Genomic DNA, 24102 nt, shown 5'->3' with positions numbered 1-24102 from the left:
ACAATAAAGGCACAGGTGATTTTCTTGACTCCTCCTCCTTTCTGCTGGCGTGAGATGGGCGGAGCCAAGCTGCATAGGCTTGAGCGGGAAACTGGACCTCCTTGGTTTATTGTTGCGTAGCCCCCTGTGGTGCTCTCCCATTCAGTAGCGAGACGATGTATGCAATCTTCGTTCGATCACTGATGAATCGGTTGGGTTGCATCTCAAACACCAATGAACATTGAAGCAGGAAGCCACCACACTCTTCCGCAGTGCCTGAGTAACTGGATGGGTTCGCCAGAGGAGTACAAGGAGGAGGAGCATCAGGAAGTTCCGGAATGGCTGGCGGGACAGGAGCAGGTGCTCTCGGAGCTGCCACCGTGGCTGCAGTGGCACCGGATGGTGAGAGAGAAGGCATAGACATTGTTCGCAGCACAGCATCGAGAGCACTCCGAATCTGATGTAGCGCATCCTCATGGTGTTTCAAAGCCTGGTCTTGTGCGGCGATACTTTGCTGGAGCCGATCAAGTACAGCTGGATCCATCTTGTACCGGTCTAGTCTTCTGTCAAGGAAAGACAACGAACACAGTGAGATGTGGTTGAATCTAATTGCAGGGACTTTATTGACAGCAGCACAAAAATCAGCAAACACAAATGGGAAACTAAGAAATGATAATCCACACAATGAAGAAAACAGTTCACACAACTGATGATGATGGTAATAATCCACTATGCTGACAAATAATAATAATCCACAAAGATGGCGAGGATAATAATCCACAATAAGAATACTGAAGCTGAATAGCAAACAGTATGGTCTGACGAGACTAGACAAAGTCCAAGTGACTAGTGGAGCGTATAAATAGAGTCTATTAATATATTAATATAATGCATTATATTAATGCATTTAATTAAAAACTTTTGCTATTAAACTTAGGGAAAATACTGAATGTCATTGCTCCCGTGCTGGGTTTTTTTTATGCACTTCGCAGATGACAAGTTGTCTTTTACTGCTCTCAGTGGTGCCTTTTTTTTTCCTCGTGATATCAAATCATCTTAATTTATTTTTCTTAATAGGAAAGCTATTTCACTATACATAGAACATTTTTGTACATAAATAAAACAAACAGACTAATAAGATAAGTAATATAAGATAAGATATAAAAATAATATAAGATACATGTTAACGTGAACATTACTACACTCAGTCATTACCTATACAATGCTTAACAGTTTATTTTGTATAAGGTTATGTTTGTATTGCCGTTTTACTGTTAATTAATAGAACAGTTAATCAAACCTATTAACTGAAATAAATATTTATCTATACTCGATAAAATCCTCAATAAAATCACAGTATGCCCACCTCTTCAGTCACTAGTACACAAATGGGTGCAAGTGATAATGAGTTCATTGAAAACATTAGAATGAGGGAGAGTTAGAACGGGTGATGGCAGATGATGGGGAGACCAATAGAGTCGTGACAAAGTGCCTCACTGTAACCATATTTTATAGATGAGTCAAAATACATTTTTGTGGTAATCAACATTAAGCCACAAATGCTGTCGATTGAGCTTAACTTGTATTGAAACCGTTTATTCCTTTAAGATATTATTTCGAACCAAAAATTTGATTGATTTAACAAACAAAAGAAACAGCACCAGATAAAACTCTAAAACAGATTTGATATTTTTTCATATAAACATACACAATAAAAAGTTAAAATGTGCCATAGTTTCTAAGCTCTACCTTATCTGACCTTTTAAAATGACTTTACTTGGTGTGACCTAATGTATCCCAGTTGATTTAGTTGTTACCACATTAAGCACACTTTTAGGTTACCTGACAGAATTTATTTTTTATTTTTATTTTTGTATTTTTTTACAGTGTAGACATTACAGTGATACTAAAGTACTGCTCAACACTATAATATTACAGATGTAATGTACACTAGTAATCTCATAATGTACTGCTTACTGGAAAGTGAGATTCCTATGTCAGTTTTTAAAGTGAAGTAAAAAGCTTTGTTACATTAAGGAGCTACCTTGCAACATAATCACATGGGAAGCTGACATGCTGCTTCTGAATGTTCATGTACACTAAAATCACCCCCATTCTGCTGAATTACTGACAAGCACCATCCCCCATCAGATAAATAAAATATGCATTCCTGTTGACTGTACTGCATCATTTACAATTCAAATCACTTTTGGCGCCACTCTGTGGACATTTCACACATTCACGCGATGCACATACGTTCAACAACACTTCCAACTTTGGCCACTGGGGGGGCAGTGATTCGAATTTCTGTAAGCTCAGACCGATTTCAGCGGCAGAACTTTTGACCTCCTGTCACCAAATTTACAGTGTGATCAGTTTGACCCTTAAAAATGGCATTGTTCATTTCAACCTAATTAAGTCTGGTTAATTTATTTAATCAAATTTTTTAACAGTGCATAAAAAACACTTAATCTGTGTGGTATTGTTATGTATTCTAACCTTTTCCTGCCATGTCGGCTCATAAAAGCAGCTAAGATACAATGAATGAAAAGAGAAGAAAGGTCAGGGTTAGGATAAGGACTCCACAAGTCACAAGTTTCCCAGAAGGTTCACTAAACTCCAATTACTGCACACCTCCCATGACCAACCCATTTTGAGCACATAGAGTGAGTATTGTGGAGCACGTGAAATGCCTCGCGCATAAGAAATGCCTGGCACGTTCCAAAGCACAGTGCATTTATTTTAGTAGATAATGCAGGCTCTGATGGCTTCTTTTCCATGTTTTAGCCATTTAGGATGCATTAATATGACATTTAAGTTAAGTTGATACTTTTTTATAAAAAAAAAATAAATGTAAAATTGTTTTTAAAAAAAATACATTTGTCTTATGTTTATTGCATAGAATACATTAATAATTACCGAATTGGGCAATTAGATTCCAGTGGGTGAAATCACATGTGCCTCATAAGCCACCGATTACTTCTGAGCAGATGGAGCAAGAGAAAGAGAAGGAGAGATGAACAGGGTATGCTTGGCATTTGACATTGTTAATGTAGTTACAGAAAGACGAGTACTCTCTCTCTCTCTCTCTCTCTCTCTCTCTCTCTCTCTTTCTCTCTTTCTGTCTATCTGTCTTCCTCTCTGATTACATTGTGTATCTCACATGAGCCCAGTTAGATTTGACCCGTTATGCAAGTTTGACCATGTCTTCTTGGGACAAAAGGTTTTCACATCTCTGAGAACTATCTACTCTGATAGTAAATTGCATTGTCAGACTGCTGGTATGTGAGAGAGCAATGGCAAAAATGTCAATATTATAGCCTAGAGCTGAATGTTCCCTTTGGAAGAGTTTCTACTATAGATGGAGTTTTAGTAGGAATTGCCACAGTAAATTTACAGGATTGAGACAATTCTAAAAATCAAACTGCTGGAATAAGTCATGGTCAGGAGCTTCAGTTAATGTTCACATCAACCATCAGAATGGGGAAAAAATGTGATCTCAGTGATTTCGACCTTGGCATGATTGTTGGTGCCAGACGGGCTGGTTTGAGTATTTCTATATCTGCTGATCTCCTGGGATTTTCACGCACAACAATCTCTAGAGTTTACTCAGAATGGTGCCAAAAACAAACAACATCCAGTGAGCGGCAGTTCTGCAGATGGAAATGCCTTGTTGATGAGAGCGGTCAACGGAGAATGACCAGACTGGTTCGAGCTGACAGAAAGGCTACGGTAACTCAGATATCCGCTCTGTATAATTGTAGTGAGCAGAATAGCATCTCAGAATGCACAACACGTCAAACCTTGAGGTGGATGGGCTACAATAGCAGACTATGTCGGGCACTTTATTAGGACCTTAGTGTTCCTAATAAAGTGATCAGTGAGTGTATTTTATATATATAAAATATGGGTCTGTTGAATGCTTCTGATTGGTTGACAGATGTTCTAAGGTATGTAATTATTTTTCAAGTAAACACACGGCTGTGAAGTAGTCCCAGGTCTTGACTGCATAACGGTTCCATATCACTTCACCAAATTATTTCAGTTATTTCAAAGAGCCCTACAGGCTACCACAACAAAATTACCAATTAAAACTAAGACATTGGTTAAGTACGTCGGATAAGAATGACAAACAATGTCTATAATATCCTACATTTATTTAAATTTCGGTTGAAAAGCTCCCTCGTCTCCCCCGCACTAACACACATTCACACACATGCATACGTACGCTCATGCTCACACACACACACACACATTGAGACTCGTGTCGTGACCAACAAATAGAGCCTCACCCCCCACGACTTGATCAATACAACAGTTTCTGTTATCCAAAATAACTTTAAATATGTGAAACTTTTTATGTTTCAATGTATTTTGCCCTAATCAGCCTCACATATCTATAATGGAAAGCACCACGCTACTCCTCCCCCCACCTCCTCTCTCTCTCTTTCTCTCTCTCGCTCGCACACACACACACACTCACACACACACACACACATGCACACATACACACACACACACAAACACACACTACCTTGTTACTCCAATGCTGAAAAGCAGTGCATCCTCCAGTGCTAGTTCTAAAGTGACATTTTCGAACTGAATGAAGCAATGAAGGCTTCAGCTGTATCAGAGCTAGATACACTTGATCAATAAAACTTCTATATTATCTGAAATATCTGTGGGAAACACCCTCAACCCCCCTCCCCCTCTCTTAAACACTCACACACATGGACACATATACATATATGCATTTCGCACACACTTACTCATGAGCGAAAAACAGAGCCATCATGTCAGCGCACACCTGCATCTTAGTAGGGCTGAAAACAGTTGTTAAGGTTTACAACAGAAATATGGCGACAGAAATATGAGATAAAATGTCTTGAGGTGCAACAGTTATGACTCGCAGCAGAGTTACCACCTCTGGTGTGCATTATTTTTCAATTATTCAGCGGTCCGTCATCAATTATTCCTTATATATACAGTTTATATATATATATATATATATATATATATATATATATATATATATATAATTTTAGCCATTTTAAGTGATGTTAACCACCAACAGATCTCTATTGATGAATAGACTCTTATTTCATGGCTCTCTGAAATACTTCATTTTGATTGGTCAGTTGTTGAATTCTGTGGTTAAATATTTTTGTAACTGAACCACTAAACTGTATAATCAACTGTTGTCCCAAGCCGCTGATTTCCTACATAGCTGTGCTTTTTTTAAAGTATGTATCTTTTTACATTTCGTGGTCTATTTCTTTTCACATAATAAAATATAAATCTCTGTTTTATGTCCATTTATTTAGCTAGTAAGAGGTCATGTAATAAGCGGCACAATGCTTACTGATGCTCCCACGTCAGGGTTTATTTTGTGATAATGACCAGCTGACTGTACATTATCACTTATATGTGAGATGTTAAGTTAATATGATGGATTTGTTGTCTGGTTTTAAATTATTATTTTGTTTTAACAATAGAGATCATGTCACAAAAAACAGAGCAGGTATGGGAATCACCATTAGAGATGGATCTATTCTGTTTATTTACAGTTATTTTGAGTTGTCTGTCCCAAATATTGCCATCTATAATATTGAGTATAAAGTCTTTCAGCACTTTTCAACTTTGGTCCAGGATCCCATAAATCCACAAGACTGCATTTATACTTTTGAAATGGTTTTACATGGCTTTGGATTTGGATCTAAAAGCAGAAAATTGCTTGCAATCAAACTAACCTTGTGAGGTACACAAATTGAATTTTTCTGGTCCCATGCTTTGGATTTAAGGGGGAAACAGTACCCCAGGTAATGGGCTTCACATGTTTCTGATCCTATGGCAGAACTCAAGATCGCCACATTGGCAGCTTCAATTGGAAATTTTATGGTGCAACATACTTTAAGGAACATCTAAGATCCTGCAGTATTTTTAATGAAAAGAGTTTTCAAACTGTTTATCACTGTGTCAAATAGCAGTTTAGACATATTGTAGGTTTTGCGGAAAATGAGTGTGTCTAATTTTTATTAGTTATCTTATATAATCTCTAGTGACATGGTATTATGGATTTATGCATTTTTTTATTTTATTTACAAAAATTTTCAGAGTTTACAGACTTGCCTAAAACACATGCAAAAACATTATGTAATGTCACAATTCTTTATGAATATCAGGTCTAGATACTCTTGTGGGGTTGGTTTTAAAAGCTTACTTCCCACAAATCTGATTGAAAGTTCAGTTTGCCTCTGATATTTAAACTCTGACTCACCTACAAATTACAAGGCATTTCATTGGCATGACTAACTGTAACATTGAGTTGTAACCAATCAGAGTGTTTGTGTGTGTTAGTGAGGTCAGGCATTGGGTATACTTAAATCAACAGGAGAGAGCTGCTCTCATTCACATATTGCTCAAGTTCAGGATCACACTATAGTTTTCGGTGTTAAACTTTCTTCAAGACAAACACAACATCAACCAAACCATGCATAGTAAAGATCAAATCTGGTAAGTTATGTTTTTTTTTTTTTCTATCTTAAGGTTGAGATTATACATTTTGGGTGTGCATGAAAAAAAACGTTTTCTTCTTCTTCTTCTTTTTAAGACTACAAAAATATAAATCATGGTTAAAACATTAGCTCTGTTTCAGACTGCTGTTCTATAAAGTGTTCTTAAAATGAGCAAAATCACATTTTTGTATGTAAATCTGTTTTCATTTTAACAGTATGAAACATTCAAACATTCTTTGAGCAAAAGATAGTAAGCAAAGAAATATGGTTTTTAAATCAATCATACCAGCATTAAATAGCACAGTGTGAACTATCTCTTTAACATCACAATAGTCATAAAATAGGGTAAGATAGTTATTTCAAAATGGTACTATTGCATTGTTAAAAAGGTTGTCCACAGTGTTCTTCAGATGAATGAGTTGCAGTCATATCTGATAGGATTATACACAGCCAGTCTCTTTTTTTTTTTTTTTTTTTTTGTAATTGATGCACTAAATTCCACAATTACCTACAATGAAAATAGCCTTTAAGTTTAATAAAGAAGTTTTTCTCGTCAACAGCTTTGAGGACTACCAGAGAACTGCAGACTGGCTTCTGTCCCAGACACATCACAGACCAAAAGTAGCCATCATCTGTGGATCTGGACTTGGCATGCTGGCAGACGCAATCAAGTGCCAAGACTCATTCAAATACTCTGACATCCCTGGCTTTCCTCAAAGCACAGGTGAGACACATCAGACCTTGCAACTCTAAAATTTGCCATTGTAACTGAACATCATATTATGATTATTTCAGAACTGCTGTTATGTAACATGTAGTGAGGCTTGTATATGTCCTGACTGTATGTTTGTACGTGAATGTAAACAGTGAAGGGCCATGCTGGAAGGCTGATTTTCGGGGAGCTTAAAGGGAAGACTTGCGTGTGCATGCAGGGCCGATTCCACATGTATGAGGGACATTCACTGTGCAAGGTTAGTCCTTTTAAAACCAACGATGTGCCTCGCATCTTTCACATGAATTAGGCAATATGATTTTATTAGTTTTTCACTTCAATTCACTTTGATTATTATATATCATTCTTGACATTTTAATGTCGTATTAAAGGGATAGTTCTCCCAAAAATAAAAGTTCTGTCATTTACTCACTGTGGCATGGGGGACGTGGTCTCTCTGAGGGAGAGAGAGAGCGCGGTAAGGCTCGTCACCTGGTTCATAATTATCTCTAACACCTGTCTCTCATTATAGTGATGGCAGAGGGAGACTTGAAAAGGCACACCAGAGCATCAGAGAGAGAGAAAGACCGACACATGACCACGCCCCCATGCCACACTCACTCTCATGTTGTTCCAAACCTGTAGGAACGCAAAAAATATGTTAGGCAGAATGTTAGCCTCATCACCATTCACTTTCATTGTATATTTTATTTTAGTATACAATTAAAGTGAATAGTGACAGGCTGTCATTCTGCCTAACATCTCCTTTAGTCTTCCACATTGGAAAGAAAGTCATATGGGTTTGGTATAACATGAGGGTGAGTAAATGGTGACAGAATTTTCATTTTTGGGTGAACTATCCCTTTAAAGGAATATTCTGGGTTCAATACAAGTTATGTTCGAAGTTCATTACCACAAAAATTTATTTCGATTTTCTTTAAAAAGAGCATTATTTGGGATACAGTGAGGCACTTACAATGCAAGTGAATGGGGCCAATCCATAAACGTTAAAATACTCACTATTTCAGAAGTATAGCCACAACGACAGTAAAAACTTTACAGCTCAACACTACTATGAGTTTAACAGAATAATTAATGTAAATGTTTTTATAAAATTATAAGTGTCACATTTCTGCTTTTAAACCCTACAAACATTGACCCTATTTACTTTCATTGTGAGTGTCTCACTGTAACCTCAATTTTTGCTTCTTCTTTTTTTTTTTTTATGAAAAGGAGGGACGAGTCAAAATTATTTTTGGGTGGTTATCAATATTCTACCGCAAATGCTGTTGACTGAAAAAAACTTGTATTGAACATGGAATATTCCTTTAAGAAAAAAATATTTCTTGGCAGTTTCATCATGTGTCATAATAGAATTACATTACATTCCAAGAGTACATATAATGTGATGATAGAAGAAGGGAATTCTATTTTCTTTTTGGATGCCAAAACTGGAAGAATGCATTCACTCCTGATCATCCTGATCTAAATCACATGCTGTAATGCTAGAGCACAATTTACCAGTCAGTGAATCTTTTGTCTGGTTTACATAACACAGGGTTAGACTAACATAGCTCTTTGGCAATACGCCTGTACAGTTCAGCAGCAAGCTTATGAAGTTTATAATAATGTAAGTGCTGGTTGTTTTAAAATGGATTAACAGATTACTACAGAATTTGCCCTGATTTTCTGTTTGTGTTCCTCAGGTCACTTTTCCAGTAAGAGTGTTTAAGCTTCTGGGTGTCGACACCTTGATTGTCACTAATGCTGCTGGATCTTTAGCAGACAATTATAGCTGTGGTGATATTATGATCATCCGTGACCATATAAACTTTCCTGGACTCGCTGGACTGAATCCACTGAATGGACCTAATGATGATAAGTGAGTATCAATCTACAGGAAAGCCTTACAGTAATAGTTCACCCAAAAATGAAAATTCTCTCATGATTTACTCACCCTCATGCCATCTCAGATGTGTATGACTTTCTTTCTTCTGCTGAACACAAATGAAGATTTTTTGAAGAATATTTCAGCTCTGTAGGTCCTCACAATGCAAGTGAATGGGTACCAAAATTTTGAAGCTCCAAAATGCATATAAAGGCAGCATAAAAGTAATCCATAAGACTCCAGTGGTTAAATACATATCTTCAGAAGGGATATAAGTGTGGGTGAGAAACAGATCAATATTTAAGTTTTTACTATAAATTCTCCTTCCTGCCCAATCGACAAAAACAAAAGAAGAAGAATGTGAAAGTAAAAGTGGAGATTTAAAGTAAAAAAGGACTTAAATATTGATCTGTTTCTTACCCACATTTATCATATCACTTCTGAAGATATAGATTTAACCACTGCAGTCTTATGGATTACTTTAAAACTGCCTTTATGTCCTTTTGGAGCTTCACATTTTTGGTACCCATTCACTTGCATTGTTTGTACCTACAGAGCTGAAATATTCTTCTTAAAAAACATTTTTTGTGTTCTGCTGAAGAAAGAAAGTCATACACATCTGGGATGGCATGGAGGTGAGTAAATGATGAGAGAATTGTCATTTTTGGGTTAACTATCCCTATAATGTGAGCATACGTGTATTTCAAAGGAAACAATTAAATGTATTGTACTACAAGCTCCCATTTAAAGTAAACATTTAAAATAAAAGAAATTATGTAAAGAATAAGTAGGAAAGAAAAATATATAGTTTTATATATAGTTATATAGGGGTATGTCTGAGGAAAAAAATTTGAGTGGTATGAATATTAACAAAAATGTTAAGGCTGTTATGTATGTAAGTGGATGGTGCTATTGCAATGAGCCTGTGGGTAACACCATACATACCTAGAATAACCAGTACAATGAACGTAATTGTCTGTTCGTTGCTTCCAAGGTTTGGTCCTCGGTTTCCTCCTATGTCTGGAGTCTATGACAAAGGCCTGCGGAAGATGGCGTTTGACATCTGTAAGAGCATGGGCGTCTCCCAGTATGTCCGAGAGGGCGTGTATTGCATGGTGGGAGGGCCCAACTTTGAGAGCATAGCTGAAGCCCGCCTTTTGCACAGACTAGGAGTGGATGCAGTTGGTGAGCATTACGTCTCATTTTGAAAAATCATTGCAATTCAGACAGTATCCTTTTTGTTTGCTTTAACATGATTTTCAAGCAGCTCAAGTAGTAATTTAGCTGTATAGTGTACCTTACTGCAACACTTTTAGATTTAAAGGGATAGTTTACCCAAAAATGAAAATGCTGTTATCATTTACTCACCGTCATGTTGTTCCAAACCTGTATGACTTTCTTTCTTCAGTGGAACACAAAAGAACATGTTAGAATTTTCATTTTTAGGTCAACTGTTCCTCAAATAAGGAGTAATATTGTGGGATAACCAGACTTAATTATTCATTAATTTGCATTTAAAGGTATGAGTACTGCACCAGAAGTGCTGGTTGCCAGTCACTGTGGCATGAGAGTCTTTGGTCTTTCCCTCATCACTAATAAAGTGGTGAAAAGCTACGAGGACAATGAGACTGTCAATCATGAAGCCGTGCTGGAGGTGAGCAAAATGCGCTCAGAGACACTGCAGGCACTCGTCACAGAGCTTGTCAGCAGCATGGACATCAATAACAACACTGCGTGATGACATCAGCACTGTTACTGTTAATCAAAACCTCATCCAGAAATATCTGCAGCTGCCATGATTACTTTTTCAGTTGCTCATACTTGTACGTGTAACTATTGAACATCCATGTCAGTAATAAATATATTTGACATGTTTTCAGTTACTTCAGGGTTATGATATTTGTTGTAATCCTGGAAATGATTCTGTTCAGTGGTGCCATAGCAACAAATGTAAAAACAATGGGCCAAAAACTGACTCTTCAATATACTTCTTAATTTTTGTTTTTTGTTTTGTTTGTATTTTTTTTTTTTCATTCAGAGCCTGTAAATGTATATTCATAATAACAATATAATAAGAGCTTATAATGTGGGAAATTTAAATGTTTTAAAATGTTGCACAGTATTTTCATTCATCATACAATTTAATATAATTCTTGATGTTAATATTTTGATAATAAAGTATGATATATTGTATATCATTCCTTTATGCTATTTATGCTATCTTATATTTTATGTTTGGGTTGTACATCGCCACTGAATCAAGAACTTTTTGTATAACCTGCTCTCTTCTCTAAGACCAACACATAATCTCAACTACAATGCAACAATAACAATAAAAGTATTTATTAAAAATAGTATTTTGCAATGGATTATTTCTTCGTTCATATTGATAAAATCCCATCAACGTTTTATAGAGATTAAATATATACGTTTAGAAATTAATTATAGATATTTCTAGTTAAACATGGCAAATAGTACAGCTATTTTAGCAGAAAACAGTAAAGTTGTTCCATTCATTGCCGCGCATGCTCATCATGTCCACTAGATGGCAGCAGATTATTGTTTACGGACGCGCGCCTCCGGTTGCCATGACAAACTCGAACTCTGTGTGTTTTGGAGCGGAGGGAAATGTTTTGTTTTGAGAAGAGACAAAAACGACATTATGAATTTACGTCAAGAGATGTTCAACTTTTATCCAGTGGTATGATTAATTGTGTTTATGATTGATTTGTTTTGATGTAAATAGATTGTTAGGTTGACTTAAATCTTCTTCCATTAATGAATATTGCTTTTTTGCAAGTAATACAGCTGCAGTTTGATCAATGACGTGACGCACTTTTTTTGTCCGGATCTATTAAGGTCAAATTAAAAAATACACTAAAAATGCACACACACACACACACGCACGCGCGCACACACAAAGAAAACAATAACTACTTAAAGGGACATTTCATCCAAAAAAAAAAAAAAAAAAAAATAAGTCATTGTTTACTCACCTCTGTGTTGTTATAACCCTATATGACTTTCTTTCTTTTTCTTAACACAAAGGGAGAAATTGTGAAAAAATATTGTGCTCAGTGATGTCATACAATGGCTGTCTCATTTGGAAGGCTGCGTCCTCTGGAGGTCGCATTTCTCAGCCGCACACGTCATGGAGGCTGTCTAGTTTCAGAAAAGCTTTGAATGCTACCTTCTTTCACGGGAATTCGGAGGATGCATGAGGTGTATCCTTCTTGGGCACTCACAACCCACAATTCTTTGCTTCAACGGAAATGTCAAAAAAAAAAATAATAATGCCAATTTGCCCCTAAACATGATGTTCAAACATTTGTCCTGCGAAGGCCATCTCGTTTAAACGAGATTTGTTTAAAGGAGGACGCTCGGTATACTGCAGCCTTCAAAGGACGCGTCCTACCTAGCACGCAGCCTTCGAAAGGAGACACAGCCAATGGCAATTTATGGTGACCACCTCGTCAAGCTTCAAAAGATCGCAAAAGTAACATTCAGAAGTCTAAGGGGCCGTTTACATGACAACGTTTTCAACTGAAAACGGAAAACGTTTTGGCTGTTCATTTACACGACAACTGCGTTTTGGGGCCTGAAAACGCACATTTTTGAAAACGGGTTTCAAAGTGCAAGTTTTTGAAAATGATTCCGTTATCGTCTCCGTGTAAACATACAAAAACGTGAATTTGTGAAAACGATGACGTCATGCACATGCGTATTACGTGTTCAGTCTATAGGCATGCCCGCAAGTACTTCAAAACAACGCGTGAGACATTCAAAACTACAATGGCGGACTACAGGACTGTGTTTGTGCTGCTCAAGATTTTGAGTTTATTGACGCTTCTCCAGCAAAGTAATTGTAGTAATAAAGCAACCTCATCATCCGTCCAGACAAAATTGCTCGATGCTTTCGACATACATTGTTTGTATTCACCGCTCTGTGGAAGAATGCTAATGTGTGCTCCAACTCCAACTACTGGCCTGGCATGCATAATACAGCCTTTTTAGTCGTTTTCGCGGATCCGTGTGAACGGGGATCGTTTTGACATCGTTGTCTTCTGTACGTGAAACTTTTAACAAACGCAAAGGAAAAACTTTTCCGTTTTTAGTACATCGTTGTCATGTAAACATACCCTAATAAATTATTCCATGAGACTCATGATTGTTATGAAAGTATACAATGAGATTTGGTGAGAAACAACCCGAAATCTAATGTATTATTTAGTGAAAATGTTCACTGACTGTTGATCTCCTGTGCACGTTCATGATAGGGCATGAGAGTAACAGTTCACACAGCCCCCTCACAACATTGGGGCGTTCAAGCGAAAACTCAGTTGTTTATCTAAAAACAGGTCCGTCAAAGCGAAAGTGACAACAGAACACAACACAGTTGCACACAAAATAGAGAACAGAACTTACTAAACATGTCTGAAGAGTGTGTAGTCGAAGAACAGATGCATTTCTATGCCCAGCTGTATTTTTTTTTTTTTTTTAAGTTTTTGGACTGGCGACAGTTCACAAATGTTTCCTTTGTGTTAAGAAAGAGAAAGTCATAAAGGATTATAGTTATAGTATGGGGGTGTGGCATAAGTAGTTTGGAATAATCTTTTATTATTATTATTTATTTAAAAAAATAAGCAGTGAAACAAAAAACTTTTGTCGACCAAATCAAAGTCAAATGGTGTAACCGACATGCTGGTAGACATTTTGAACACCCCTTTAGACACTATGGTTACACCACTTGACATTTTTAAAGTCATTAAATCCATTGTTTCATAGAAAAAGCTTACAAAACACTATAAATGTTTTTCAGAAATGTATGAAACCAACATGGACACAAATATTACCTTTCTGAAACTAGACACATGTGTTTTAAATTAGATTTTTAAAAGATTTTCATTTGTAAATGGACCATTTATGTTTAAGGATTACAGCAAATGGGAGCGAAGGCCAAAACGGAAGCATCAGCCCTGGGCATCTAAGCAAGACAGTGGAACTACTGTAATCAGACAATTTCCGACTGTAACATCAGGCAAGACATAAACATAGCTAAGCATCAAAGTAATGCTGTTAAACATATGTTAGTGTAGTCACTCAAACTGTGTGGCTTTTATGCTTGAAACTGTAATCCCTAATTTATGATCTCCATACAGGAACATCTCAATGGAATACTGTCCACTATGATTCCACAACATTACCCAAACTCTCTGGAAGGAGAACAACTGTAAAAGTGGAACAGGAACATACTAAGGACAATTTCAAAGCACTGAAGGTTTTTTACTTAAAAACAAGAAAGTAGACTTTCACATTCACTTGACTTTGGTAAGGTACAGTTACCATGTCTTGAATTCCACCATGTCTTGAATTCCACTGCAATCTGTGTTGTAGTTACTCATCACATCCACAAAAGAAGCCATAAAAGTCCTAGAGGAGCACTGTGAACATCTTAAAGAGAGGAACCTGCAGATAGCCAAGACCATCATTGATACAGAGAGAAGCTCATTCTCCAGAGCCAAAGAACTGCTCATCCAGCAAGTACAAATGGGGGTGAGACAAATTACTTTACAGTGGGGTCCAAAATCTGAGACCACAATGAAAATCTGAGTTATTTAAAAATGTAAGACAAAGAAAAGTTATGATACAAAATGAAGAAATATTTCAGATTTTGCACAATTTCTAGGTCACTAATGAAATGTTAGCAAATTCGTGACATTGACCTTTGTGCAAGAGGTAATATTTTCAAGCACACATTTTCAAATCATGCTGAATAACATGGGTCAAAAGGGTTTTGTGGAGTCCATGCCAGCTCAAGTGCATGCTGGCATTACAAAATAAATAAAGAGGGATACTAAATACTAAGAAGTTCTGAAATTCGTGTTCAATGTTCAATTTTCTCAAATTGTTATGTATATATATATAAATTTGTAATTAAAAAAAAGCTCAATAAAAGCATTTTCACTATTAGTCTCAAGATTTGTAGATGCCACTTTATGCAAAGAGCACTGAACTCATAAATTTCACAAATCATTGAGAACCCCTAACCAGTGAAATATATCTTATGTTCTTTTATAGAGATCAGTGGCATTCTTTAAACAATGGAGTGGCAGTCAGATTAGAAATATCAAAGCAGAGCTGACAGATATACAGGAAGCATCACAGAAACATCTCCATGGTTAGTTTACACATACTGTTCATTAACCATGTTTGACCTCTTGATCAGGATTTAATTTTGTTTAATGCAAATTATAGCTGCCACAGCTCGCTGTTCATTAATGGTAGTAAGAAAACAAGGAATTCCAGTTGGCTGTTGTATCTTCTGTTAACGCAGATTTGCAGGAGCAGTTGGATATAGTGACATCAAAGGTGGTGAAGGCAAAGAAAGAGCTGCACACTCTGAAGACATACAAAGATATGGAGTACCCAGTCAAGGCCTTGCAAATTGCAGACATGGAAAGTGAGCTGAATAAACTGAGGGAGAAGAAGCAGGTAATCCATACTGAAATCTTACATACACTCACTGAGCACTTTATTAGGAACACTTTGCTCCTAATAAAGTGCCAGACATGGTCTTCTGCTGTTGTTGCCCATCTGCGTTAAGGTTCGACGTGTTGTGCATTCTCAGATGCCCACTACAATTGTACAGAGTTGTTATCTGAGTTACTGCAGCCTTTCTGTCAGCTCGAACCAATTTGGCCATTCTCTTTTGACCTCTTTCATCAACAAGGTGTTTCCGTCCATGCCACTCACTGGATGTTTTTTGTTTTTGGTACCATTCTGAGTAAACTCTTGAGACTGTTGTGCATGAAAATCCCAGGAGATCAGCAGTTACAGAAATACTCAAACCAGCCTGTCTGGTTCCAACAATCATGCCACGGTCGAAATCACTGAGATCACATTTTTTCCCATTCTGATGGTTGATGTGAACATTAACTGAAGCTTCTGACCCATATCTGCATGATTTTATGCACTGCACTGCTGCCACACGATTGGTTGATTAGATAATCACATGAATAAGTAGGTGTACAGGTGTTCCCAATAAAGTGCCGAGTGAGTGTATATGGTCATCTAAATACAAATACAGTATATACAATTATAGTTCATATACTGTATTTGGGCATGTATATGTATGCCCATATTTCAAATTTCCACTGTTATTTGGGAAAATATATGTTATATACTGTATATGAAAATGGCCATTTCTGTAGTATTTTAAAATATACAGTATGTTGCATATATGTACAAGTCCAGTATAACCTTTTTATGTCAGTGAAAGCCATACACTAACATATAGACATACACTATATACACTCAAAAAATTTTTTTTAAAGATTTACGCATTTCAATTTCATATAAAAAATCCACCAAATTGAATTGAGTAGTCTTTAACAAAATAATATATATATATATATATATATATATATATATATATATATATATATATATATAACTATTTTTATTAATTTAATTTAGTTAAAAATTACATAATTCAATTTGAAATGTAAAAATCATAGACTAACGTAGTTTTTGACTGTGTTTAGCATTTAACCTCATATAACCTTTTTATGTCAGTGAAAGCCATACACTAACATATAGACATACACTATATACACTCAAAAAATTTTTTTTAAAGATTTACGCATTTCAATTTCATATAAAAAATCCACCAAATTGAATTGAGTAGTCTTTAACAAAATAATATATATATATATATATATATATATATATATATATATATATATATATATAAAACTATTTTTATTAATTTAATTTAGTTAAAAATTACATAATTCAATTTGAAATGTAAAAATCATAGACTAACGTAGTTTTTGACTGTGTTTAGCATTTATTATTTATTAATTTATACAAAAAAATACAATTGTTCATTGTTAGTTCATGAATAATGTTCATGAATAATGTTAACGTATACAACTTTTAATTTTAAGAATGTATTATTTTATGTTGAAATTAATAAATGCTGTAAAAGAACTGTTTATTGTTAGGTTTTTTTGTAAAATGTTAATGAATAAAACATTATATTATGTGTTACAAACGAAAGCTGAAATTTATGCTGATAGATGGGAAAAGAGCATAAGGTAATCATAGGTAAATCTCAGAAAATCCTTTATTTATTCAAAAGACATGTGGCCACCTCACATGGTCCCAGCTCTCTTTAGACCTCTTTAATGTTCAATTTCTTTTCTTCTCTTGTAATTCTCAGGTTGAGCAGAAGGATGTGACTTTGCTGTTTAAAAAAGAGATGGCAAATTTGGAGAGATGTCAACGCCAAAGAGAGCAGGCAGTACTGTCTGCCATTGCTGAGGTAATCAGCACTTTAAAGCTTAATTTGTCTGTTTGTTGATTCATTTGAATAATACTTAACTTCAGGAGCATTAAAAATCTTCTCTTTATGGTTTGATTTTCAGAAACATGAATCTCTCATCCCTCCCATTATCAAACTGATGGCCTCTCATAACCACACATTAAGGGAAGAGATTCACATGTACAGAAAGGTGATAAGTAGAATTAATTAATTGATTTATAAATCAAAGTCTTGCTTTCCATTCTGTCAACCAAAAGGTTGATGGTTGTTCTTGGTCTACATTTTTGTATAAATCTGATTTAATCTGCTTTAAGGAGATAATGGAGTTGAGACAGAAGACCAAAGAGCTAATGAAAAGTATTCAGGAACTGAAACTATCAAGACCGAACTTGAGGAGAGAGATCTTTCCAGATGTTTTCCTGAAATCAGATAAGTTAGTTGATTACATTTAGTTATTGAGGCAAACAGCTTCCTTGCCACAAACACAGAAAAGAGTTTAAATGTTCAGGCAGTAATGCAAAAATGTTACCCAAGCTCTTCAGTTTAAGCGTGCATTCATATGTTATAAAATAACTGCAGTTGCACAGAAACATTCGTATAAATTTGGCCACTTGAAAGGAAGTCCACTAAACCCCTCAAAATGTCTAACAGTGTTAGTATGACCTGACTCCTCTCGTAAACAGATATAGAACAGCAACACTCCGAAAATGTAACTTTCAAGAGCCTTCTTTATAGGTGCAATATGTAAAAAATTTCATGTAATTTTAGCCCTTTTTTTGCCAATGTGTGAACGGCTTGTAACGCAACTTAAAAAAATGAGCCCTTCCCGGACTTCCTAGCTGTAGACTGATTTTCATGCGAAGGGAGCGGGTCGCTTTTGCCGGGAAAATCAAAAGGATGTGACATTTATGCGCACTCCCGAGAGCCTTGCCTCAGAGAGTAATAGCTTCTCTTCCGCTATTCAACAGCGACAACAAACTGCAACAATAGGTAACGTTATCTTAGAGAAGGAATCCAGCAAACGGCCGGCTCCCAGCACAACATCGACTCCTACACAAACTCTGAGTAAGCCAAAAAAAAAAAAAAACATTTATCGTCTGAATCCCGTCTGGCTAAGTGGGAATGTGATCGTGGTTGAGCGAAAACTACAGTGAACATCAGCAGGGCATTTGATTCCTAGTGGGACCTTCGTTCAGTTTTGGGGATCAAAACCGACCCTGAATTGGCGTTCTTCTTATTGGACAGGTAAGCTTACATAACTGCAAAGCATGTGAAATATAGTGCCATAAGGATTGATCTGTGTAATTTTAGCTAACTTGATCTTGCCTGCACAGTAACTGTCATAAACAATGTTAATCTGTCATTATTCAGCAAGGTAAACTACAATAACACATGAAAAGATAATGCAAAAAGACCCATTCATTAGTGTAACGTAACTTGGTTATACAGAAAATATATACATTCTATTATTATAAAACAATAGCGCATCGATATATAAAAATGACAGTTGTGATGGAATCACATCAATACTGAATTGTGTCAACATATTTATAATGTACAGTCTATTTTATAAACAGCTACTGTCATCATCCACCAAATTTAGCTAACAGCTATTGATAAAGCTGGCTAGCTAGCTAACGCTGACATAGGCTATCGTATAAATGCAGTCAATGTATCATGCAAAGAAAAGTGATTACTTCAAACTACAGTCTCGCATAGTCAGACCTATATCCACACTTTGTTTTAGTCAAATATAATATGCAGTCTCAAAGTTTGTTGTAAAACAATCATAACTGTGTAATTTTAATTATGCTACCTCATCTGTCAGCATGATGCCGGTGAATCACATTCAGTCTCTTTGTACCTTACGTCATTGTTTTGGTCGATGCTCGCTCGCTCACGTCACTATGGAGTGTGTGCCTGAGCACGAGCAACAGGTAGCTGGCTGCAGTTCACTTAACAGCCACAGGTGTCATTAATAACAAGGGTTTCTGAATCTCACATGCTGCACCTTAAGTCGTTTCCAAACATTGTACTGATGGCACACAATCAATGATAGTTCAAATTCAATATTAGTTATTCAGAAACATTCACAACATGCATTGTGAAACAATTTCACTATGCAGATATGCCTAATGACTAGCACTTTCACTATCCTCACTATCTTGAAGAGCTTTTTTTAGAGATGTCACCACAAGTATTCCCATAGAAAAGTGTTCCTATGTTCACGTATAGTTTTCCCGTAGACTGGTAGAGCATGGTGCTAACAATGTAAAGGTTGGGGGTTTGATTCCCAGGGATTATACTTACTGATAAAAATGCATAAATTGAATGCACTGTAAGTTGCTTTGGATAAAAGTGTCAGCCAAATGCATAAATGTAAATGTAAAGTTGCTCCAGCTTTGCAAATAAGAGGAAAAACAATTAAATACACTCACAGAGCACTTTATTAGGAACACTGTGGTCCTAATAAAATGCCTGACGTGGTCTTCTGCTGTTGTAGCCCATCCACCTCAAGGTTCGACATGTTGTGCATTCTGAGATGCTATTCTGCTCACTACAATTGTACATAGTTATCTGAGTTACCGTAGCCTTTCTGTCAGCTCAAACCAGTCTAGCTCTCTCCTCAACAAGGTGTTTCCATCTGCAGACCTGCCGCTCACTGGATATTTTTTGTTTTCACCATCATTCTGAGTAAACTCGAGAGACTGTTGTGCGTGAAAATCCCAGGAGATCAGCAGTTACAGAAATACTCATACCAGCCTGTCTGGCACCAACAATCATGCCACGGTCAAAATCACTGAAATGAAATTTTTTCCCTATTCTGATGGTTGATGTGATCATTAACTGAAGCTCCTGACCCATGTCTGCATGATTTTATGCATTGCACTGCTGCCACATGATTGGCTGATTAGATAATTGCATGAAAAAGTAGGTGTACATGTGTTCCTTATAAAGTTCTCAGTGAGTGTATATGATTACAATGGAAATCAGTTTTTAAAAAGCTTTGATACATAAAGGAGCTACCTTGCAACATAATCACACGGGAAGTTGACATGTTGCTTCCAAATGTTCATGTACCCTGAAATCAACCCCATTCAGCTGAATTACTAACAAGCACCATCCCATATCATTCATTTTTGCAACAATTTAAGAGTGAACACATTTCAGTCTGGCACTACTAATGGCACGATGAGCGAGCAACCACCGAGACATTGGTTCTAGTTCAGTGGGAACCAGAAAGTAATTGATTTCACAGAAACAATGGTGAGAGCGATACTGAGGATGCATTTTCACTCTAAAATCGCATTTTTACTCCACTGACGTTTAGGTTTAGGGTTGGGGTTATGGTGTAGGGTCAATTAAATATACATACCATTTGACTGTATTAAATCATTTGCAACTAAACATATAATACGCTTTTGGTGCAAGTCTGGACATTTCACTCGGAAAATGGAGCTAACACGTGCCCATATGTTCAATGACACTTCCAGCTTCAGTGATTAGAATTTTGGTAAGTGCATACCGATTTCAGTAGCAAAACTTTAAAATGTTGCAGAATTCACAGTGTGATCAGTGTGGACAAATTGCTGGTAGGTTAGGAATTGTAGCCGCTCTACTTTCAAACAAAGGCATGGTTTGGAAAAAAGTATTGGGCTATCGGAGATAGTGTTATGTTACACATTTTTGGATGAAGAAATGAAGAACAAAAGAATGCATCACATTCATGGAATCTCCGGCATTCATTAAAGGTTAATGAAGGTTTCACATTTCCCACCAGTCTGTTCCAAAACACTTTGACATTTTCCTCTCCATGGCAATCAGTCATATCTCCAAAACAATCAGACACTTTATTCCAGTGATTTGCATGCACAACATCTAACACCCATGGGACCTGTTATCACAGTTAAGATTTATTCATTTGGGCCTTCGGTCCTTTAGTGTTTTGGTCTAGGGGACAAGGATGTGGAAAACAACCAAAAACATTTAGGGTTTTCACATATCATGTCACACTGGTTTTATGAGTGCCGAATTGTAAAGGTTTCCATTAAATGGAGATAATACTAAACAGATCTGGGATTTCCTGCTCTGCTCGTGACAGGGACATGGGTTTAGTATCTGCAGATGTCTTGAGCCCCAGCAGAGAAAGTTCTCATGTTTCCTGTCTTAAACAAACTGTCTCAGGCTGTGGTGACCATGTTTAATGGCAGATGTTCCATAAGGAGTTTTGATTGCATCCTGATTTACAGACACCCTAGCCACAGCTGTTAGACTGTTAGCCATAACTGCCTATGTGCAGACAACACCCCCCCCCCCCAAAGGAGAAACTTTGCTTATTCAAAACTGGCAAGTTTGTTTCTTTTTCATTATATTGTGCAGCTCTTTGTTCTCAAGCAGGCAAACAACTGTCATAAAGTTTATCCTAACTTAATTGTTTATTTTGTATCAAAGTACATCACTCCATTGATAATTATAAAGTGTTCACAATATGCAATATGTATTTTGGGCCTTGGCACACAAATGCCTCTGATTAGTTTGGAGGTTGATTGTGAAAAGTGAAGAACTTTTATCATAATACTAGAATTATTCTGAAGTCTAAATGTTAAAGGCAGGATATTTGATATGTCTTATAAGTTATTTTGAGTAAGTCTTACTTCTAAATTGTTACAACATAAAACCATAGTTTTGCCACATTTCTGAGGTTGTATAATTGTTTTGTACTGTTACAGTCACTGTTTTCTCTACATTTTAGGTGTAGTCCAGATATGGATGTCCATCTCAATATACCACAAGAGGATTTACTCCCCATATAGCCCCGTGTCAAAGGCATTACCTTTTTAATTCCTCGCTTGAGCTGCTGTATATTTAAGTAAACTGAATGGAACCACTTCATTAAATCATTTAACTCTGAGCAATTTTATTTATTTATTTTATTTTTTTCAAATCTTCACTTTCTTTGTTTATTTGTTTTTTATGTTTTATAAGCGGGACCCTCTTTATTAAAAAAAAAGTATAACTTTTTAAAAAACATGACATATTACAAATGACAGTAATACATGTGCCATAATTGCATATGCCAACTGCATATCAGTTTAATGCTGTGGTATCACATATTACACAAGCTATGTTATGCAAAAATGACCACATTTATTTGGGCAAGCACGATTAGAATAAAAAGTGAGTTTTTCTTCCACAAAAGCCACAACATTAAAACCACCTGCCTAATATTGTGTAGGTCCCCTTTGTGCTGCCAAAACAGCACCAACTCGCATCTCAGAATAGCATTCTGAGATTATATTCTTCTCACTTCAATTGTACAGAGTGGTTATCTGAGTTACCGTAGACTTTCTGTCAGCTTAAACCAGTCTGGCCATTCTCTGTTGACCTCTCTCATCAACAAGGCGTTTCCTTCCACAGAACTGCCACTCACTGGATGTTTTTGGTTTTTGGCACCATTCTGAGTAAACTCTAGAGACTGTTGTGCGTGAAAATCCCAGGAGATCAGCAGTTACAGAAATACTCAAACCAGCCCATCTGGCACCAAAAATCATGCCACGGTCAAAATCACTGAGATCACATTTTTCCCCCATTCTGATGGTTGATGTGAACATTAACTGAAGCTCCTGACCCGTATCTGCATGGTTTATGCACTGCACTGCTGCCACACGATTGGCTGATTAGATAATCACATGGATGATTGTTGGTGCCAGATGGGCTGGTCTGAGTATTTCTGTAACTGCTGATCTCCTGGGATTTTCACGCATAACACTCTCTAGTATTTACATCCAGTGAGTGGCACTTCTGTGGACAGAAATGCATTGTTGATGAGAGAGGTCAACAGAGAATGGCCAGACTGGTTTGAACTGACAAAGTCTACAGTAACTCAGATAACCGCTCTGTACAATTGTGGTGAGGAGAATATCATCTCAGAATGAAATGTGTTATGTTTTGGTGGCATGAGGGGGACCTACACAATATTAGGCAGGTGGTTTTGATTGGTATATATATTAAACCACTGGAGTCGTATGGATTACCTTTATGCTGCCTTTACGTGGTTTTTGGAGCTTCAATGTTCTGGCCACCATTCACTTGCATTAAAAGTACATACAGAGCTGAGATATTCTTCTAAAAACTCTTTGTTTTTGTTCAGCAGAACAAAGAAAGTGATGGCATGAGAGTGAGTAAACGATGAGAGAATTTTCATTTTTGGGTGAACTATTCCCTTTAATATGTGCATTTTATAACCTTTCAGATTAATTCTAGAGCAACAATTTTTTATTAAATACGGTATTAAACTATTTATAATACTTAGTATTTTTGCAAAGTGCATAGCGTAAGTGCAATTGCACAGTTTCAGTCTGGGTATAGTCAGCAAGTAAGTTTTATGACAGTTAATCATGCTTGAAAGTGTCAATCCTCAACATATTTCACTGCTTCATTTTATGGCTATATATGACTTTGTTTATGTTGTAAATGGAGCATTTCTAAGTCTTTTGTATTTTTGTATTTTTAATTTGATTTTTTAAACAGTAGTTTTGTGACGATGTAATTGACTGAAGTGTGGGAACAAGGCTTGGTCTGTAAACAGTTATGAATTTCAGCACCCCAGTGTAAGGGTGACTGGTTTGATTACTTCTGTTGTTTCAGTTGGAAAAGATTCAGCTGAGTCTCAAATAACTGC

At 36.4% G+C, this 24102-nt stretch overlaps 2 protein-coding genes across 2 annotated transcripts; both read left to right on the top strand.

The window, feature by feature from the left end:
• Positions 1-6395: 6395 nt before the first annotated feature.
• On the top strand, positions 6396-11413 carry LOC127426349 (purine nucleoside phosphorylase-like). Its single transcript, XM_051673105.1, has 6 exons — positions 6396-6492; positions 7055-7218; positions 7362-7465; positions 8913-9088; positions 10089-10279; positions 10615-11413. The coding sequence occupies exons 1-6, from the start codon at positions 6470-6472 to the stop codon at positions 10830-10832; spliced, it is 876 nt and encodes a 291-aa protein (XP_051529065.1). The 5' UTR covers positions 6396-6469; the 3' UTR covers positions 10833-11413.
• Positions 11414-14273: 2860 nt separating this feature from the next.
• c35h20orf96 (chromosome 35 C20orf96 homolog) lies at positions 14274-22631 on the top strand (the record flags this gene model as incomplete). The annotated part of the gene is made up of 8 exons (XM_051673116.1): positions 14274-14372; positions 14489-14647; positions 15173-15272; positions 15429-15586; positions 17319-17420; positions 17524-17610; positions 17735-17853; positions 22174-22631. Coding segments are annotated over 8 exons (885 nt in total), but the record flags the coding sequence as incomplete, so codon positions are not given.
• Between the last annotated feature and the right edge of the window lie 1471 nt (positions 22632-24102).

This window comes from Myxocyprinus asiaticus, chromosome 35 (genome assembly GCF_019703515.2).
Source record: "Myxocyprinus asiaticus isolate MX2 ecotype Aquarium Trade chromosome 35, UBuf_Myxa_2, whole genome shotgun sequence".
Taxonomy (NCBI): domain Eukaryota; kingdom Metazoa; phylum Chordata; class Actinopteri; order Cypriniformes; family Catostomidae; genus Myxocyprinus; species Myxocyprinus asiaticus.
The sequence above is the reverse complement of the archived record's forward strand: the minus strand, read 5'-3'. Positions and strand labels throughout refer to the sequence as shown.

Bases quoted from the DNA above. Each gene is read 5' to 3' on its own strand.
- LOC127426349 (XM_051673105.1), top strand. From the start codon at position 6,470: ATGCATAGTAAAGATCAAATCTG. The intron at 6,493-7,054 runs GTAAGTTATGTT...TCTCGTCAACAG, and splicing joins CATAGTAAAGATCAAATCTG to CTTTGAGGACTACCAGAGAA. The intron at 7,219-7,361 runs GTGAGACACATC...GAATGTAAACAG, and splicing joins TGGCTTTCCTCAAAGCACAG to TGAAGGGCCATGCTGGAAGG.